We start from the raw sequence: 17998 nt of genomic DNA, 5'->3' as shown, positions 1-17998 counted from the left end.
ACCTCGGTTGCAGTGACTACTACACTCTTGGAACTATTGACTTATTTATCAACTGTACCTACCGTGATCAATGACACCGTACTTCGGTCTTGACCTCCGAGAGGTTTTGGTTTTTACTGCCAGGCCACCAGCAAGAGAACACAATTCCAAGACCTATTACCTTTTATTATTTAGTAAGCTTGAGAAGTGTATATAATGTGGTCTCGGTGAAGAAGCACATCTCGCTATCGAAATCATGGATCCGATCTCCCGACCGAACAGCCGAGGCAGGTGAAGGGATCCATCCATATCTCGGGGAAACTACCGAACTTCTCCACATATGTTGATCGATTCGGACTTGACCTCCGACAACCAAACTCATTGCTATGGTAGCTACCATTTCGCCCACGGGTCACTCAATGGTGTTATGGGACAGTCTGAGGGTACTCTCTACTCACCGTATCACTTGCCTGAACAAGGTAAGCTCTATGAAAAAGAAGACTTATCAAGCGTCTCGAAGTAAACGTAAGCTTGTTTGCTGTTGCTCTCGACAACCATATTGACAAATAGACTGATGAGACATAGCAGCGCTCTCTCTAGCTAAACACAGGCTCAAATCGAGTTACATGTGTTGATTTGTTAGTATCAGGCATTAAGATTATGTATCTGTGCCAGCATATCAAGAGATTCAAGACTACAGGCGGATTAGTTTGAAATGGAGGTGATAGTAAGTCAAACACTCGTTTGATTTGTGGTGGAGAGTTAATTGTTCCCCTGAATAATCTATTACTTGATTGATGAGCATCTATAGATATTTTGGTCTTCATACTATCTGAATTACTATGACTGGTCCAGATAAGCAATGGCGTGGTTTACCAAACTGGCTATACCTGCTGAAACTACAACGCATCAGGACTCAGAGTGAAAGATGACTATATCATACCCCTGGGCCGACTATAAGTCAGCCATAAACCATAGGAGACCTTGCCTTAGCAAAGGGTTCCTGAGTTTTGGCTGTTTGTCTGCCAAGGTAGTGATGGGCGCCCCAGTACAACTTCTCAAAAGATTTGCTCGAATCTATGGAGCAGTATAAGACGTAACCCAAACCCAAGGTCGAAGCATACACATAACTATGAAGTCATTTTTCTCAAACCAAGGCAATTCAGATGATTAATGTCTGATTACTTCCCGCAGACCCGCTCTATTCGACAGAAGGGTTGCAGAAAACGCATTGCTATGTAAGTCAGAGGATCTAAACAGTGCAAGGAAGAAGCAGTCTCAACAGTTTCTGTAACTTGAGCTCCATTGATTAAATTAGTATTCTAAGTCTACAGTTTATGATGGTTACACAAAGATGAAGTTTGGGGCATGGACTAGGCAAGACCACCATGAGTTTCAGCTCTTGGACAGCTCTTTGCTGAAATCAGCTCCAAGACACAAAAACATACTTCAGACATTTAACCGACACGTGGGCTCACCTTCTGGGTGCAAGCCGTGTGTTCATCTTGCCTTACTAGTTTTGTTTTTAAATGACCAGGTTTCCAAGAGAAAAGTCACGATATAGGATGATAAAGGGACTATCTAGTTAAGGGACGACTCAATCGCTATCTCTAGCCTACAACTATTCCCTCCAGTCCTCCGCATATTCGCCCGTCCATGTTTAAGATAAAAAGAAATCATGCCTTTCACCCCGACCCAAAAGCAGAACAAAACGGAAAGCAAAGGCTCATACATCCAACTCCTTACAACCAATACCATGCACATAACTCTTCGCATAACCCCGTGATCCAACCCGCAAGGCCGCTGACGCTGTGCCAATGGCCAGCTTGCATCATATTTCGACAAGTACATATCGAAGGAACCAGCGTGGAGCTGATTCAAACACCGACATTACGAGTTGAGCGTCTTGATCATCATCTTTCGCTTGTTCCTGTCGGCTACTACCAAAGCTCTTGCGTCGAAGATCATATTCATTGTGTCGACTACTCTGTGGAAGCTGCTGGCTGCTCCTCGCTCCTGCGTGAATCGAATGATGCTGAGTGGCTGTTTCTTACCATGCTCAATCACTGTAATGACCTCTGCGGCAAAGGATACTTCTTTTAGATTCAAAACTAAGGTCTCTGTCAGTTCTGGTGCCGCAATCATGTCAAGATACCACTCACAGTTCTTAGCTGCAATCCTCGCAAAGACAATGTTCCTTTGTTTGTCCACTTGAATGTCTCGGATGCCATACTTGCGCCATTCCCGTAGGAGGATGGTAACCTCCTGACGTGCTCGTCTCCTCGAAATCGTCATGCAAATGTGGTCTGTTGCTGGTTTGACTCTGAACAGGCGTGCGAGCCAGTTTTGTTTAACCTCAATGTTGCGCACCGGGCCGGAGCCAGACTCGTGCCATTTGGACTGAGATACCTTCGCGGAAACATGTGTCTTACCCATGGTGTTGAACTCCAGTGAAGGCCGCTCTTCTTTCTGATCAGGTCCTATTAACAATATTAGATCACCACGTACGGCTCTGCTTACGGACTGATGGAATAACTCACTGGCGATTGACATAATAGAGTCTCTTTGTTTGTTGCTCTTCCAGAAAGAAAAGTGGAAAGTCTTCTTCTTAGTCGGAGCCTCTGTTGAAGTTGAATCGCTTCGCTTCCCATCACTAGAAGTCAAGTACGAAGTGCAATCTTGCCACTCAACGGACTCCCGGCTGGGCTCCGACTCAACTTTTGAAGATCGTTTGAACCAAGACATCTTTTTTTTCTTTGTCACCGCCTGAGCATCATGGGAAGGGGGCTCCAGCGAAAGTGTTGTGGCCGTGGTACCACCATCCACACTGCGTTGCGACGCTGAGTCCGGCTCTCGAAGTTGTGCAGCCGGGGCCGAGTTCCGTTGTTCTGGTTCAGGGACCTTCTTCCGTACGTTGAGTGGCTCGGGAATCTTCACGGGGCTCTCGTCACCCGGTGAATGGACCACACGAATACTGTTTTCGACTTGACTTAAGTATTCGATGCCACGGATTCTATCAACCCCTTTCTTTGTTGGCGTATGAGGAGGCGCTGACACGATACGAGCCTTGTCGCTGGCCGCTGCTCCAGCTTCGTTAATGGATGGCAGAGCAGCACTTCTTTTGTGCTTTTGAGTATAAGTCGGAGCTGAGACAACCCGGCGCTCAGTGTGTCTCGTAAGCACAACTGGCTGGGCCACCTTAATCTGCTCTGCGCGCAACTCTTCCGAATAAGATTCCCCAGTCACTGGTCTGGAACCAGTGGGCGTTGGTGCCAACGAATTACCATTGTAGCTTGGCGTCGGAGTCGGGAGAGGTGGAAGAGGCCGGTTGCTGAAAGACTTATTCGAAAGCTCGAGAACATCTGGGGCCGAGTCCTCGGGTGCGTCGATGGTGAAGGAAAACGGTGTGGATTCGTACTGGGTGTGGTCTGGTTCAGTCAGTGAGCCAGCGATGGAGTCCTCTTCTATCAATGAGCTTTTGAATGCTTCGTCACAGTCCTTGGCAATATTGCTGCTAAAGTGGCGGAGTTCCTCCTTGAAGATTTCGGAGGCATATCGGGACCCAAGCGCTATTCGCAACGCTTGCCCCGAGGAGCGTTGTTGAGGCTCCTGTCCATCCGCCAATTTTGGAAGCACGCCACTAGGTAGGCTTGGGAGTTCTGGCGTGTGAGATCGAATCATTTCGATCTGATATGTAGAACCTTGCTCCGTAACATAAGGAGGCATTGAACCACTCCTATTGCGATTGGAAGATGATGTCGATCTCTTCCGGACATGTGTGAAGTCAACTCCACGCTTGTGTCGCAAACTCCGCGCATGAGGTGTACCTTGCCGACTGCTGTGCATCGAAGAGAGCGATCCTCGAGAAGATTGAAGGCGCCCTGTGGTTGAATTGCGGGTTGAGGTCCCGCGTCCGCGACGTGCTCCTGAGCCGCTTCGAAGCCTTTTGGGCTGCCCAGTATAGGAACCATTCTCTGCGTAAGAGTAACGGTGGACACTGACTAATGACTGTCCTTTTTGGGAATCACGAGAATGTATCGCACGTTCTGTTTGGAATGGTTCCTGGTTTAGTGCTGGCTCTGGTTCAGTGGCATTCGAAATCACAGTGAACCGTGATATGGAACGCCCGTGACCGTTGCCGCTCGGCTGTGCAAATTCGCATGTCGATACGCGTTTCTTCCATGTGCCGGGCTTCATGTGGTGATAGTCACTTGTGGAGTGGGCGAGCTCAGGCTTAAAATCTTCCAGTTGTTGCTCGCGGTAGTGGTATAACAACCAGTAGAAAGCCTTTTGATCATTGGGTCTGCAAATGTCAACAGTTGCAACTCCAAAAGTCAGAAGAGGAACAAAATACTTACTCGTCACATGTAAGCTTGAGCTTTAAATCATTCTCACTAAACATGTGCCACATAGATCGCAATTGTCGAACTAATTGCGGATCAACATCCTTTGTAGGTACTGGGGTATACTGAAAACCTTTGCGTATATCAGGCGGCTGACTGTTGATGTCACTAAGGTTATCCAGATATGCATACTTCCGAATCAGAGGATGACGCCATATGTCCTTGAGGGTGATGCGTCTATCGGGGTTGACCTGTAACATTCGCCTGATCAGGTCCTCAGCTTCTAGGCTGAGGAAACTTGGCATCTCGTATTGTCCCTTCTTCGTTCTAGCCATCATCACACGAAGATCAGGGTCATCGAATGGAAGAGTGGCTGAAAGCATTGCGAATAGGATAACACCCATGCTCCAAATATCTGCTCTGTCGCCCCTGTATTGTCTGTTCTTGAGGAGCTCAGGTGCTGCATAGTGAGGACTGCCACAAGCTGTAGCAAGCTGGTGTGTGTCTGTTTGATGGAGAGCAGCCATGCCAAAGTCAGCGATTTTGATCTGGAGGTCGGCACTGATTAAGATGTTCTCAGGCTTTAGGTCTCGATGGCAGATGTTGAAGGAATGGCAGTATGAGATGGCGCTGATGATTTGTCGGAAGAAGAAGATAGAAACTTCCTCACTCAGGCGGCCCTTCATGTTGATAAAGGTAAACAAGTCACCTTGGTCGATATATTCAAGTATCAAGTAGCTAAATTGTCAGTTTCCTCTCGCAAAAATCCTTGCGTGGAGCACTTACACCTCTGAGCGGTTCTCCCAGATATCGTATAATTTCATGATGTTCGGATGTTCGATGAGCTTCAAGATTGCCACTTCTCGCTCAATAGCCATGGGGACACGCATCTCGCCATCGATCTGTTCTGGGAGATTATTGTCCCACTTGCTAAGAGCAGCCAAACTACTATCTTGTACAAGATACGCCATCCGCCTGTTGACAATCTTGACGGCAGCCAGCTGATTTGTACCTGTGTGGCGACATAGTCTTACGCGCGCAGATGAGCCTTTGCCAAGGGTCCTGCCTAACTGCCACGGCCCTATATGCGTCTTGTAGTTCTTCTTACTGCGGCCACTTCCTGAAGAATCGTAAGATGCCGCCGAATGTCGACGTTCATCATCCATCTCACTGGGAGGCTTTAAAGTGGCTTGCTCTTGAGGTGTTGAAACTGTAGGCTGTTGTTGAGTAGGAGGTCGGCCAGAAAAGTATGCAGTCGGGTGCCCATAGTTTGTGCGTGCGGTGTTGTTGACAATAGATGAGTTAGGGCGGTCGTACCGCGGCTTGTGGCGCTGACCTTCTTGAGTAGGATAATTTGAGTTGATTCGATTTGATGCTTCGGAGAGTGGTGAACGAACGGTTGACACCATAGTATCGGCCATTGTAATCGCCCTGAGTGTGGTGGATCAGCACATAATATTGCAGCCACAAAGTCGCACGCCTTGCCCAAATGCTGGAGAAATAAAAACAAGGTTTGCTCGTGGATGTCACAACAATTATGATGAACTTGGCCTAAGTGACCTAAGTAGGTTGGTATTGACAAACAAAGCACAAGGTGTTGCGATGGTTGGAGGAGCAGGAGAGGAGTTGTAAAGTAGAGGGGGAGAAACGAAGGCGTTGAGTGAGCGGAAACGAGTGAGGTTGGCTAAAGATCAGAGATCCAGGAGCCATAGGAAAGAGAAAGAAAGAAATGAACGACACAAGAGACAAGAAACAAAGTCAGTTCGGAGCGACGGGAGGGGAATTTTCGAGTATGGAATGCAATGTTTACACCGGCAGATATGTTTGGCAAGGCTGGTGTGGGCGATACCAAGGGAGAAAAGGCTGGAATATAATAGTTGTAACCGGTTGGCATTCGACTGGCATCTGCCACCTGCATACACCTGCCAATATGCCAGTATCGCACCACGCACGGTTAGGTATGATATGGTGGGGAATTCTGGTCAACAACAGCTGGCACAAGCTGAAATTGAGGGCCTTCTCTTGCATCCAGGCATCGCGATGCATTCCAGTTCTTCATGCAGTTCGAGTTTATGGCCAATGATAAGACCTTTTGAATACCACCACAGTCCTTCTTACGCAGGGAGAGGTTAAAAAGCACAATGAACAATCCAAGTCAAAATGTCGCATCAGCAGTCAGCTCGACATGAGAAAGCCCTCATTCAATAAGATGGCAGGCAGACATCTTTGTTTGAGGTGATCGAGAAGAGATCGAAAATACTGGTAACTATACCACATCGCAAAGGAATACTGATCATTCAGGGGCAGAGGGAGAACTTGCACTAGGCTAGGTCCGCTCAATAGTCCATATAGAAGAATGCCTGTCATTAAGCTCCCGTTCTGTGCTCAAGACTTCTTGAGTCAGAGGTCAATGGCGATATCAGGGTCAAATTATCACTGAAGCTGGTGTTGGTGAGATGGAAAACAGGTGCCGTGCCAAACTTGGGTTGGGTGTATGTTGTCTTTGATCCGTAGGGGAAAAGAAGGCAGTATTCCGCCTTCACAAGCATGACCAAGCTGGTGGTACTTTTGAGATGAAGTGATGAAGTCACCCCGGTAGTAACTGGAATCCAAAGGGATGAAGTTGTCTGACCCTCCTTTCAAGGGGTTTCTTGGCAGAGGATGACTAAGCTTCAAAGGACCTGAGGTAGTAGGTAGAGGTAATGGATGTATAAAACGATCTGGTAGCCTACTAAAAATAATGTGGGTTGTTTGACAACTGGTCAGTTCATCCTGTGGCTAAAGAGACACTGTTTCGAACTCAGTTCACTACCGAAAATGTCCTCCAGTTCAAACCGGCACTCGAAAAGAAGATAAAGGGCACCTTTTCAGCTTACATGGAACCAACCTACCTAATACGCGAGCTTTAAAGTAACATAAATATCCATAACAAAAGTTTTGCATCCCCAATCGGATAAAGAACATGATAATTAGTCCGAAACAGCTCAACCATACTCGCTTTGTATGTAGGCAGTTAAGTCACGAGGGTTTTCTGTAGCTCAGGTATTTGTCCCGTAGGCCGATTTGGCTCTTTCCACAATCTTACCCCACCACTTTAAATCGGCGCCACATCTACAGGCGCGCACTGACGCGATTCAACGCGTGCCGCATCCATTATACATCGGCATCACCTTCCTTGTCGTGCGTGCATTGCCATTCTGAGAACTTATCACCCAATAAGTCAACACCATTCTCTTGGTTCCTATATTACCTCTTATGCCAATATAGGTGGCGTGTCTCGCCCGATAGACGAGATGGCCCCGGCATCATCACGTCGCCGCCGCCGATCTGATACAGACAATACCGACGACGACGATGACGAAACCCACTACGGACACCGCTCGTATGCCGACGATATTGGCTCTTCTAAGCGCCCTAGGCTTGACCAAGATGGTGACCATAACGCAACCCCCGAGCAGCCCCATCACGGGAAAGTGAACGGTGCATCGAACGGAAATAATATGGATGATGGCTTTCAACCAGGCGCCATCGTTAGAGTCAGCGTGCAAAACTTTGTCACGTACGAAAAGGCAGAATTTCTGCCTGGGCCTCATCTCAACATGGTGGTTGGTCCAAATGGCACTGGAAAGAGCTCTTTGGTCTGCGCTATCTGTCTGGGCCTAGGCTACAGCCCGAAACACCTTGGTCGTGCTGGCTCAGTCAAGGAGTTTGTTAAACACGGAAAGGATACGGCCACAATTGAGATCGAACTCTACAGGCGACCGAATCATCGCAAGAACTACGTCGTCAAGGTTCAAATTCGTCGAGAACAGAACAATCAGAAATGGTGGCTCAATGGTAAAGAAACCAGCCACAAGGAAGTGCAACGGTTGATACGCAAGTTGAAGATTCAGGTAGATAACCTGTGCCAATTCCTTCCGCAGGACAGGGTTGTCGAGTTCGCTGCCTGCACACCTGTGGACCTTCTGCGGGAAACTCTTCGCGCAGCCGCCCCAGAAGAAATGCTAATCTGGCAGAAGCAACTTCAAGAATTGGACAAAGATAAGAAAGAATTAGAACAGGCTACACATGTCGACGCAGAGACTCTGAGAAACCTGGAGAATCGACAACAAGGTCTCCAAACAGACGTGGACAGGATCCGGGAACGGGAGGAAATCATAGATCAGGTGAAAAATCTCAAGTCAGCCTTGGTTTTTGCCAAGTACTCGGAGGCTCGTACAAGACACAAAGATGCCAAAGAGCGGAGGAAGCTCGCAGAGAGGTCTCTAAGACGCCTCGAACACGACGCCGGCCCCTCATTACAGGCCGTGAACGAAAAGCAGCTCTATGCCCAGCAAATTGATGAAGCGACCTTAGCAAGAAAAACATCATTGAAGAACGCAGAAGACGCTGCGAAAAAACTGGCGCGTGATGCAAGCACCGCTTCCGAAAACCTCAAAGAGTTCGAGAATAGCCTTGAAGCGGAACGCAAAGGATTTGACGTCAAGCGAAAGGAATTGGCCCAGTCCAAGTCAAGAATAACCGCTCTCCAGGCTGATATTAGAAACCAGCCAGAAGAGTTTAATCCTTCCGAGTTTAATCAAAAAATTGTTGGAAACCTACCCGCGCGATTGTTGATATTCGCTAACTACTTGTCTGCAGCGAGGAGAAGAACACAACCTCAGAGAATTAGAAGGAGAGATACGCGAAGTGTCTAGCCAACGCGAGGAAGTAAAGAACAAGGGCAAAACGATCAACAATGAGATCCGACAAGTGGAGAATAATATCCAGTCATTGGAAACCCAGCAAGGTCAACAGCTCAACTTCATGCGGAAAAACTTCCCCGAGCTAGCAACGGCATGGACCTGGATCCAAGAGCATCAAGGAGACTTTGAAAAGGAGGTTTTTGGCCCACCCATGATCAGCTGTTCCATCAAGGATGAACGATATTCGGATCAGGTGCAATCCCTTCTTCAAGGAGATGACTTTACATGCTTTACAGCACAAACGAAAAATGATTACAAGAAGCTGTCAGACGAGCTCTACCGTGTTCAAAGCTTGTCTGTTGTTATTCGATCTTGTGCTCAGCCTCTCAATGCCTTCTCAAGACCCGTCAGTATGGATGAGGCAAGTGACCTGGGTCTTGACGGTTTTGCCATCGACTTTCTTGAGGGACCCGAACCCGTTCTAGCAATGCTCTGTGCTGAAAAGAGGCTTCACCAGTCAGGAGTCTCTCTCCGGGATCACAACGATGCTCAATACGATCGTCTGGTCAGAAGCGGCAGAGTTAACTCCTGGGCAGCCGGTACCCAGTCTTTTATCGTCAGGAGACGCAAAGAATATGGACCCCAGGCCATGACCGCCGTCACCAAGAATATTCCACCCGGGAGGTTCTGGACCTCACAGCCCATCGACGCCCAAGAAAAGCAAGAAATGAACAAGCGATTGGTTGAGTTGAATGGTGAAAGAGACATCTTGAAACAGCAATACCATGAGTTGCAAGACAAAATCCAAGCCATCGAGGACCGACGGACCAGCACTCATGATAATATTGTAAGTCAAGGCTGCGGATTGATTTCATCTGCTTTGATGCTAATGAGATCTAGACTCGACTCAAGTCAGAAAAGAATGCCCTGCAAAAAGAATACCAAAAATGGCAGTCTCTGCCTGAGAAGATCGGTGAGAACCACTGAATGATGCTATGCCGCAAATTTACTGATACCTTTGACTAGAATCCGAGGAGCGCTCCAAGATAGCTCATGAACAATCCATGCAAGATGCACGCAAACGAATGGTCGAGATTCGTTACGACTGGGACGAAGCGGTGCTTCGTCGGGCTGAGATTGTTCTTCGCCACAAGGAAGCGATTGAAAACATACGAAGAGCACATCAGGCACTCCTCGAAGCCGAAATCCGCGGCATCGAAGCTTACTCTGATGTTGAAGGTCTCAAAGGACGAAATGCACACATCATGCAGCGTCTTGATGCTGAAAAGGAGATATTGCAACAGGCCACCGATGACGCCAGTCGAGCGCGCGATGAGGGCAACCGTCTCTCCGACGAGGTCCAGCAAGTCCTTGAAAATGAGCCAGAGAAGCGCGATCTGTTTTCACAACTCTGCGAAAATAAGTCTTGCCAAGATATTCAAGACGAAATTGGAGGAGAAGAGGCGAAACTTGAAATGGTACACGTCGCCAATCCTAATATATTACGGGAGTTCGAAAAACGCGCTGAGGAAATCGACCGTTTGACACGAAAGATAGCTGGATCCAACGATCAGCTGCAGGGGCTGAGCCAAGAAATCGACGGGTTGAAATCCAGATGGGAACCACGACTTGATGAATTAGTTTCAAAGATCAACGACGCTTTTGCATACAACTTTGAGCAAATAAGTTGTGCTGGCGAGGTTCGTGTTCACAAGCCGGAGGATTTTGACGCCTGGGCTTTAGACATCATGGTTCGTTTTCGGTATGTCTTACTCTTCCTTTCCTGACTTATCTTTGCCCGATTCTAACCAGCGACTTCCAGCGAAAATGAAACCCTTCAACAGCTGACAGCACATCGCCAATCCGGTGGCGAGCGAGCTGTCTCCACCATCTTCTTCCTTATGGCTCTTCAATCTCTAGCCCAGTCACCGTTCCGTGTTGTGGATGAGATCAACCAGGGCATGGACCCTCGCAACGAGCGTATGGTACACGAACGAATGGTCGAGATCGCATGCCGTGAGCACTCAAGTCAATATTTCCTCATTACTCCGAAACTCTTGACAGGTCTGCGATATGACCCCAAGATGCGCGTGCTTTGTATTGCGAGTGGCGAGCACATGCCTCGTGAGGGGCGTAAACTTGATTTTAAACGATGCTTGAATATTCAGAAGGGTCTTACGGCCGCTTCTGCTTGAGGCGTGAGCTCAGGCGTTGCTTCTTTCTCATAATGACAATAAGTAGTGGGTCAAAGCCGGTTTGCATCGTTCTGCGGGGCATGGATAGGAGACTAGGCGAAAAGGATTGAAAGTCCACGAGGACATATGATGGTTTTATAGCATTAATATACACTAGAGGGAGGTATGGTGTTCCGGGATTTCCAACCGCCGTTTCTTGCCTCTATTCCTGATTTGCCCCCCTTTGAAACGACTTGATCGAAAAAGTATGTCCAGGCGCTCAATAGGCATGGGTGTCAAAGAGGGAGGAAGGCGAATACTTCAAATTTAAACTAGACAATACTTCATTTATTCATTGACGCTTCTTCCAACCGTACGTTGCCTCGTGCTATAAAGTAGGATCTTCCTGTAAAAGGCAAAGACACCGTCCATGCCTATCTTCTTTCCCTTGCTACCACAGAACCGATGAATAGAAAAAAGTCTCTTATTTTACATGTGGTGTTCTTCAAACATGTAGAAGAACAACTAGAACAAAAATCCGCCAACCCAACTCGTCGATAAGAGAAGTGGAAAAGGGGATCAATAGATTACCAGCCACTCTTCGAAATGCATTAAATTTCAGGGAATCAACCAAGCTGAAAAGTGCAAAATGAAACAGAAAGAAATCCCGAATATGAAAACAAAAAATAGGGTTGTCTGTTAACTGAGACAATAAACTCCATTTCCACCTTTGCGAAGATCAGGAAGTACAGACACTGACCATTGGCCCGGATAAATCAAAACGAAGACGGTGGGTATATTCGAGTCATGAAAGCGTATCGGTAGCCAGGAAGTGCTTCGAATTAGGGATGTCGGGGCTTTTCGCCATCACTGTGGTGTTCCTCAGTATCAAGTCTTTTGCGCCAATCCGCAAGGCTCTCGCTGAGGCCAACACCTGTAGCGGTATCGTTGTCCTTCTTGGCAGCAGAGGTAGTATCGAAATCAAAGTTGGTGCTCAGTCGATAGTTCTTGTTTGTTGCTTCCCATTGACTCCGAAGGGTCTCGAGTTCGTTGGCAAGGCTGTCCAAGGCAGCACTGTTTCTAGCTTCCAGACCACCATTCCCACTGGTGCCTCCGTAAATACTCTCGCCTTCGGAACTTTCTTGCCTTGAATGCCCCAGTCCCAACCCATTGGCACTTGCAGCCATCTCGGAGTTCAAGCTTGGCACTTGACGACTGCGTCGGCGGTAATTATCGACAGAGTGCTCGACTTGGTCTAGTAGAAGGGCCACTTTCTGTTCAGCATCGCTCGCGCGTTGCTCCAGTAGCGCATTCTCTGATTGTAGCTGTTCGAGATCCTTACGATGGTTGTTCAACTTCTGTGTAACCTCTTCGCTGTTCTTTAAAGCTGTTTCGCGGTGATGATTGGTTTCTTGGAGTTCTGTTTGAAGACCAAGGAGTCGCTTCTCCATTTGAGCAGAAGACTCTTGAAGCTCTGTCTCGAGGCTTCGAATGCGCGCCTCAAGTTCGGCTTTTTCATTCTCCCAATGAGGCGAAGTAGAGGTTGTGCTACTTTGAACACGGTCTTCCAGCTCCTCAATCTCTGTCTTCAGACGGCCATTCTCTGTCTTATATCGGGATAATTGATCCTTGAGCTGCTTGAGCATCTTCTCAGTGCCTTTGACATAGTGCACAGCCGACTGATAATCGCTTTCAAGTTGCGAGAGTTTCTCACGCCAAGCCGCCTCGGATTCCTGAATTTGGATTGCAAATGCTTGCTTGGTCTCTTCATGAGCGGCCGACGAGGTGGCGAGCTGAGATTCAAGATCTCTGACACGGTTCAAATCAGGCGAGTTCGTTCGTGGGTTGGGAAGATTCCGAGCACGAATAGAAGCCGTTGGGCTTATGCCACGTTCACTGAGGATGTCTTTTAGTGCGTTGTGCTGGACTGTCATCGCGTTTGTTTCAAGTTGTTGAGCGGCCAATTGATTCTTAAGATCGGTGTTGGCTGCCTGTAAGCTTTGTGTATCACGCAGCGCAGATTGAAGTTGCCTTCGAATGGTGACTCCCTCCCGGCTTGATTGTTCTTGGTATTGCTCAAGACCAGCAATACGTTCTTCTGCGCCACGTAACTTGTGAACTGCAGCCTCAAGCTCCTGTTGAGATTTCTTGACCAATTCGTTTGAGGTGGTGAGCTGATTCTGTAAAGCAGCAATGCGCTCGGCATCTGCCTTGCTTGATCCAGAAACATCTCGAGCAGAAATTTTGTCAAGGCCAGCAAGAACAGCTTGACGATTCGTTCTAGCCTCAGCCGCGTGTTTTTCTGAAAGCTCTTCCGCATCGCGTAGACGCTGGGTGGTAGCTACTAGTTCCGCAGTACGAGCTTCATGCTCAAACTTAAGCTTATTGAGTTGTGCTTCAATCTTCTCTCTCTGAGATCGTTCTTCAGCGAGCTTCGATTCCAGAAGGCCTGTCGAATCTTCTGATGCTAAAATTGCAGCTCGGAGGGAATCAAAAGTTTCACTGTGGTCCTTTGAGCTTCCAATGGCTTCTTCATACTTCTGTTGCACGTCATTCTTCTCAATGCGGAGAAGTTCAACAGCAGCGGCAACTTCAGCATGCGCAACTGAATGCTCTCGTGCTTCGTGCTGGGCAAGATGCAGCTCAGCCTTGAGACGTTCAACCTCTGTTGAGGTTTGTTGTTTATAACTTTCCAATTCTGCCATGCGCTTTTGGGCTGCATTCGAGGTGTCGTCTGCCAACTGTCGTGCCTTCTTCTCGGAATCAAGTTCGCTTTTCGCAGAATCGAGTCGAGACTGAAGATCTTTCTGGATGTGTAGTGCAGTTGCAAGCTTTCTGCTCAACTCACTAGACCTTCCTTCAAAATCGTCTCTTGGGCCATCAAGCTGTGGTGTGCTTGCTGAGCTTGCTCCTAGATGGGCAGCTAGCTTAGCTTTAGAATAAACAGCTTCTTGAATGGCGGCATCGCGCTGCTTTTCGGCCTCGGCGATTTGCTTCGCTGCAATTACGGCTTGCTTGTCTACTGCGGTCTGAACATTTGCTAGTTCAGATCGCATTGCCAGTAAAGCCTCGATAAGCGGTCGGTCTTCATCGTCAAAGGTTTCGGTGGCCTTGTTATCGAGCAGAGGGCTGTATGAAGTATTGGGCACATAGCCGGCCTTGCGCGCGAGCTCTAACTCCGAAGCATACCATGCGTTCCTGTTTCGGGCCGAGTCCAGTTCCTTTAGAAGAACAACTGTTTGCGAGTTTCTACCAGAAGACCGCCTGGAAAGAGGATTGCTTGGCTGTCTCACGGGGACTGGCGGCGATGCTGGGCGGGGTGTCATTGCCGGCTTGGGAGCAACATCTGGAGGGGCATCACCTGCTCCTTGAGGACGGGTTTGTTGAGCTGGCTTCGCCTTAGATGAGTCTCCATTCACTTGATCCTGCCTTGAGCCAGAGCGCGCATTTTGTTGGACTGGCGTTCGTCGACCGTTCGATATAGGGCTTTCTGTTTCATTGATCACCTCTCGTGTGATAGGCGACCCGGAGTGCATTGTCCTTGGAGAACCCGAGGCTCCACTGCGTTCGGCGGACTGTCCTCTAACTCGTGCAACTGCAGACACGTCAACCGTAGGCCTAGCGGGCATCGGTCCCTGAGGGGGAGGGCCAGACGGAGGCATAGCTGAAGCTCTGGGAAGTTTTGTGCTGGCGGTTGCAGATTGGGGGTTTTCTGCGTCACCGTTATTGGGTGGCGATCGTTGCCCATTTGCTGGAGCAGAAGCACCTCCTACAATCAACTTCCTTGAATCCGTTGGCCCGTTGGATCCGTCTCGTGCAGGATGTGGCCGGCTGCCTTCGCTCGCACTTGGCCTACGTGAACCGTGAGCTCGTTGCTGAGCCGGCTGCTGCGCATCGTTCGGATATCGGATCTTTGAGGTATCCAAAACATAGAGAAGGCCCAAATCGCTAACAGATGTAGTTGCTGAACTTGGCTCTCCGCCGAGGACCACAATCGATTTGCCAACGGTTGTCATACTATGTCCAGAACGGGGAGATGGGGAAGGCCCCATGTTCTGAAATGTGTACCACCGTCTTGACGATATCCTAAAAGCTGCGAGGTCGCCAAGATCTGTCCCTTCTTCTGTTCGTCCTCCGAAGACGTACATCACATCGTCTACAAGAGCAGCAGCGTGCCCCTCGCGTGGCGCTGGAATATAGCCAATGCAGTCAAATTGAGACCACTTGTTAATAGCTGGATCGTAACACCAAACATCATTGAACCATTGGAAACCATTCGTACCGCCAAAACTACCAGTGTGTCAGTTTCATTCGACACAGCTCGACATTGATACTTACAGATACATCTTGTCGTTAAATGTGATCATAGTGTGATTGGTACGGGCCGCGGGCATCTTGGGGCTTGTCTCGCCTTGGACCAAGATTTCCCAGCGATTATTTGGCATCTGAAGCTGGTTGAGATCGAATGCCGAAAGATCATTCATAAACAACCCCTCAACTTGGCCGCCGAAGACGTAGATTTTAGAGCCTAAGATGTTGAGTGAATGGCCATAGCGACCTGAGGGTCGCGGCCCAGCTGGTAGAGCGCGGGACCATTGTCTTGTTGCTGGGTTAAGGTTAGAGAATAGAAACTTCTATAAATGGGCAAGCTTACAGGTGTTTAAAAGATAGAGTGTCTCGTCAAGAACGTCAGCCTCGTCGATCTTAGTGTCGCCTCCGTATACGATGAACGCATTGCCGACAAGCAGGCTTGAGTGTCCAACCCTTGGGCCAGGTCCTTCAGCCGTGGTTGCCAACGGGTAGCATGCCATGTTACCTCCAGCCTCGATCATCCAGAGATCGCCTTTGACTGTTGACCCGTTGATCAGACCACCCATGAGGTACACGTCTCCTTCTTTGGACGACACGGAGTTCACTGCAGCGCCATATCGAGGGAAGGGAGAGGGGTGCGTCGAGGTATACGTCAATCGGCGTTGTGACCAAGGGTATAGAGATGCATTGGGACCGTTCATGGGGGTGCCATTTCGTACCTAAAAAGAACCCAGTGGTTAGGATATCCTGACAGAATTGGATGCAAGAGCGGGTAGAAAACTCACTGATGTATCGCTGCTTTGTTGGATTGGTTGGTCAGCACTCCCACCACGGCGTCCATGTCCATGGCCATGGCCATGGCTATGATCGGGACTACCGTTACTGCCTTCGTTATCGATTGAGTTCAAGCTCCCAGTTGGAGTTGCGCGATGTTGCAGAGAATTCTTCTCAGCTGTACGGGCGCTGGCACTTTGGATCGACCCTTGAGAACCAGATCCTGCGTCGCGACTCGCAGGCTGCGACCTCTCTGGATGCTTTTTTGATTTGAATAGGAAGGCCATGACTTATCGCAAGCAGCCGCCGAGCGGCTAGAAATCGATTCGAAAGCAGTATGTAACAATTCGCGAGAGCAATGCGATAGAAGGTCGCGAAGATAGTGCGTTGTCGTGATGCAGTCGTCGCGTGGGTCAGGGATCGTTAGGAGACGATGCAAATACCCCGACAAGTGAGTTCCAGCCACAAGGATAGTAGCAAGAATCGATATTCGAATTTCGAAGTGGCTGGGCCAGCATTGGTAGGCTTGTCGATAGAACTGCGGATTGTTCTTTGGGAATTCCAGGGACGTGGTCAGCCTCCCGAATTCCGGTCTTCGAGAGAGGGGGCTGGCTGGCTTCGAGGCAGCCGATGCGCTGCTGCACGCCGTAAAGGAGCAAATGCTTTCTAGATCGATCTTCGTCGGCGCGGGTAACGGTCGTTTGAAGCAGATTCAGAAATTCAGACGCTAAAGAAGGCAAATGGTGACGATGCGCAAATAAAGAGCCCCTGTCAGGTTGGCGTAGGAAAAGATGTGAGATGAAAAGAAAGTGGTGATGGTCAGGTACGAAATGAGTAAGGTAGCCAACAAAAGCCTGCGACAGCTGTAGCGGAATGGAACCTGACAGCGCAAAGACGGATGGGGCTTGACTTACTTGGTCCTTGTCAACCTCCTATGGTGGCCTCGACGACCTTTCGCCTCCTGTTGCTAGCTGGCTGTCTTTTAAAGGCCAGTCCTTTCACTTCTATACCCTGGTGGTCCCAACCAATTATCATAGATTCCACTGCGCCCCTGGACGGTTGAAGACCGGCGTCAGTTAAGACCCGACGATATTTAGGGGTTCCACGCAAACCAGTCAATGTACAGTGTCATTGAGCACAGTCTTGCAGTGGCTATAGTAAGGAAAATGTTTTTTTTTTTTTAGAACTCGACTCGGGCCACTTGGCTCAAGAAAGTTCTTCCATGTGCCTTGCAAGTGCCAACTGCCAAACTTGGACATTTATAGTGTCTCGAGTCCATTCTACAGTGCTATCCTTCATGTGTTGTTGCACATCCTGCCGAGGGCTACCTACAGGCAACACAACATCGTCATTGCTGATCGAAGCTCTTGTTCCACGCCACAAAGGGGAAACAAATTACTGTCCACCGCCAGGGCTATTGTCTAAATACCTTGCCTTATAATTGATGACAAGACAGTATCGCGACTTGTGCATTCAACTTTTAGCCAGGGTCTCTTTGTTCCTTGCATCTTGAAGGTGGAGACACCCTGGGGACTGGGAACAGGAAGCTGAAGATATTCGCCCAATCAGCTTATACTTTGTGCCCCTTTCGTACATTGTGCCTGGCAGTAAGGTGCACTTGACCTATTCAAGATCTGAGCATTGCACATGCAGTATGATACAGATTTCAAGTTACGCATATTTTGAAGCCAGAGCAGGGTGTTGGTTATGAAATGTACCGCCAAACACAAGT

General features: G+C 48.6%; 3 protein-coding genes across 4 annotated transcripts; 1 reads left to right on the top strand and 2 right to left on the bottom strand.

Annotated features, from left to right (window-relative positions):
• Positions 1-19: 19 nt before the first annotated feature.
• On the bottom strand, positions 20-6905 carry FOIG_02088 (CAMK/CAMKL/GIN4 protein kinase). The gene is made up of 5 exons (XM_031199206.1): positions 5109-6905; positions 4338-5060; positions 2520-4282; positions 2142-2459; positions 20-2090 (listed from the first exon to the last, which is right to left on the bottom strand). Exons 1-5 carry the CDS (start codon positions 5741-5743, stop codon positions 1870-1872), a joined length of 3660 nt encoding a protein of 1219 aa, XP_031071243.1. The 5' UTR covers positions 5744-6905; the 3' UTR covers positions 20-1869.
• A 140-nt stretch (positions 6906-7045) lies between these two features.
• On the top strand, positions 7046-11543 carry FOIG_02087 (uncharacterized protein). Its single transcript, XM_031199205.1, has 5 exons — positions 7046-8911; positions 8964-9854; positions 9908-9980; positions 10034-10769; positions 10830-11543. The coding sequence occupies exons 1-5, from the start codon at positions 7616-7618 to the stop codon at positions 11200-11202; spliced, it is 3369 nt and encodes a 1122-aa protein (XP_031071242.1). The 5' UTR covers positions 7046-7615; the 3' UTR covers positions 11203-11543.
• Positions 11075-17240, bottom strand: FOIG_02086 (uncharacterized protein). Of its 2 annotated transcripts, XM_031199204.1 has the most exons (5): positions 17181-17240; positions 16278-17120; positions 15836-16211; positions 15520-15787; positions 11331-15471 (listed from the first exon to the last, which is right to left on the bottom strand). In XM_031199204.1, the coding sequence occupies exons 2-5, from the start codon at positions 16551-16553 to the stop codon at positions 12024-12026; spliced, it is 4368 nt and encodes a 1455-aa protein (XP_031071241.1). In that variant the 5' UTR covers positions 16554-17120; positions 17181-17240; the 3' UTR covers positions 11331-12023. The 2 variants fall into 2 exon arrangements, with proteins under 2 accessions (XP_031071240.1, XP_031071241.1); XM_031199203.1 differs by having other exon boundaries at positions 11075-15471; positions 16278-17201.
• Between the last annotated feature and the right edge of the window lie 758 nt (positions 17241-17998).

Source organism: Fusarium odoratissimum (genome assembly GCF_000260195.1).
Source record: "Fusarium odoratissimum NRRL 54006 unplaced genomic scaffold supercont1.2, whole genome shotgun sequence".
NCBI lineage: Eukaryota > Fungi > Ascomycota > Sordariomycetes > Hypocreales > Nectriaceae > Fusarium > Fusarium odoratissimum.
Note: the sequence above shows the minus strand (reverse complement) of the source record. Positions and strands in the feature narration are given on the sequence as shown.

What these genes read in the sequence shown, in the direction of transcription:
- FOIG_02088 (XM_031199206.1), bottom strand. Translation starts at nt 5,743, where the DNA reads ATGGCCGATACTATGGTGTCAACCGTTCGTTCACCACTCTCCGAAGCA. An exon ending in TGGGAGAACCGCTCAGAGGT is followed by an intron (nt 5,061 to 5,108) that starts GTAAGTGCTCCA and finishes CTGACAATTTAG; the next exon opens with CTACTTGATACTTGAATATA. An exon ending in GAGGATTGCAGCTAAGAACT is followed by an intron (nt 2,091 to 2,141) that starts GTGAGTGGTATC and finishes CAGAGACCTTAG; the next exon opens with TTTTGAATCTAAAAGAAGTA.
- FOIG_02087 (XM_031199205.1), top strand. Translation starts at nt 7,616, where the DNA reads ATGGCCCCGGCATCATCACGTCGCCGCCGCCGATCTGATACAGACAAT. An exon ending in CCGAGTTTAATCAAAAAATT is followed by an intron (nt 8,912 to 8,963) that starts GTTGGAAACCTA and finishes ACTTGTCTGCAG; the next exon opens with CGAGGAGAAGAACACAACCT. An exon ending in GACATCATGGTTCGTTTTCG is followed by an intron (nt 10,770 to 10,829) that starts GTATGTCTTACT and finishes AGCGACTTCCAG; the next exon opens with CGAAAATGAAACCCTTCAAC.
- FOIG_02086 (XM_031199204.1), bottom strand. Translation starts at nt 16,553, where the DNA reads ATGGCCTTCCTATTCAAATCAAAAAAGCATCCAGAGAGGTCGCAGCCT. An exon ending in AACAAAGCAGCGATACATCA is followed by an intron (nt 16,212 to 16,277) that starts GTGAGTTTTCTA and finishes GGTTCTTTTTAG; the next exon opens with GTACGAAATGGCACCCCCAT. An exon ending in TTTAACGACAAGATGTATCT is followed by an intron (nt 15,472 to 15,519) that starts GTAAGTATCAAT and finishes ACACACTGGTAG; the next exon opens with TTTTGGCGGTACGAATGGTT.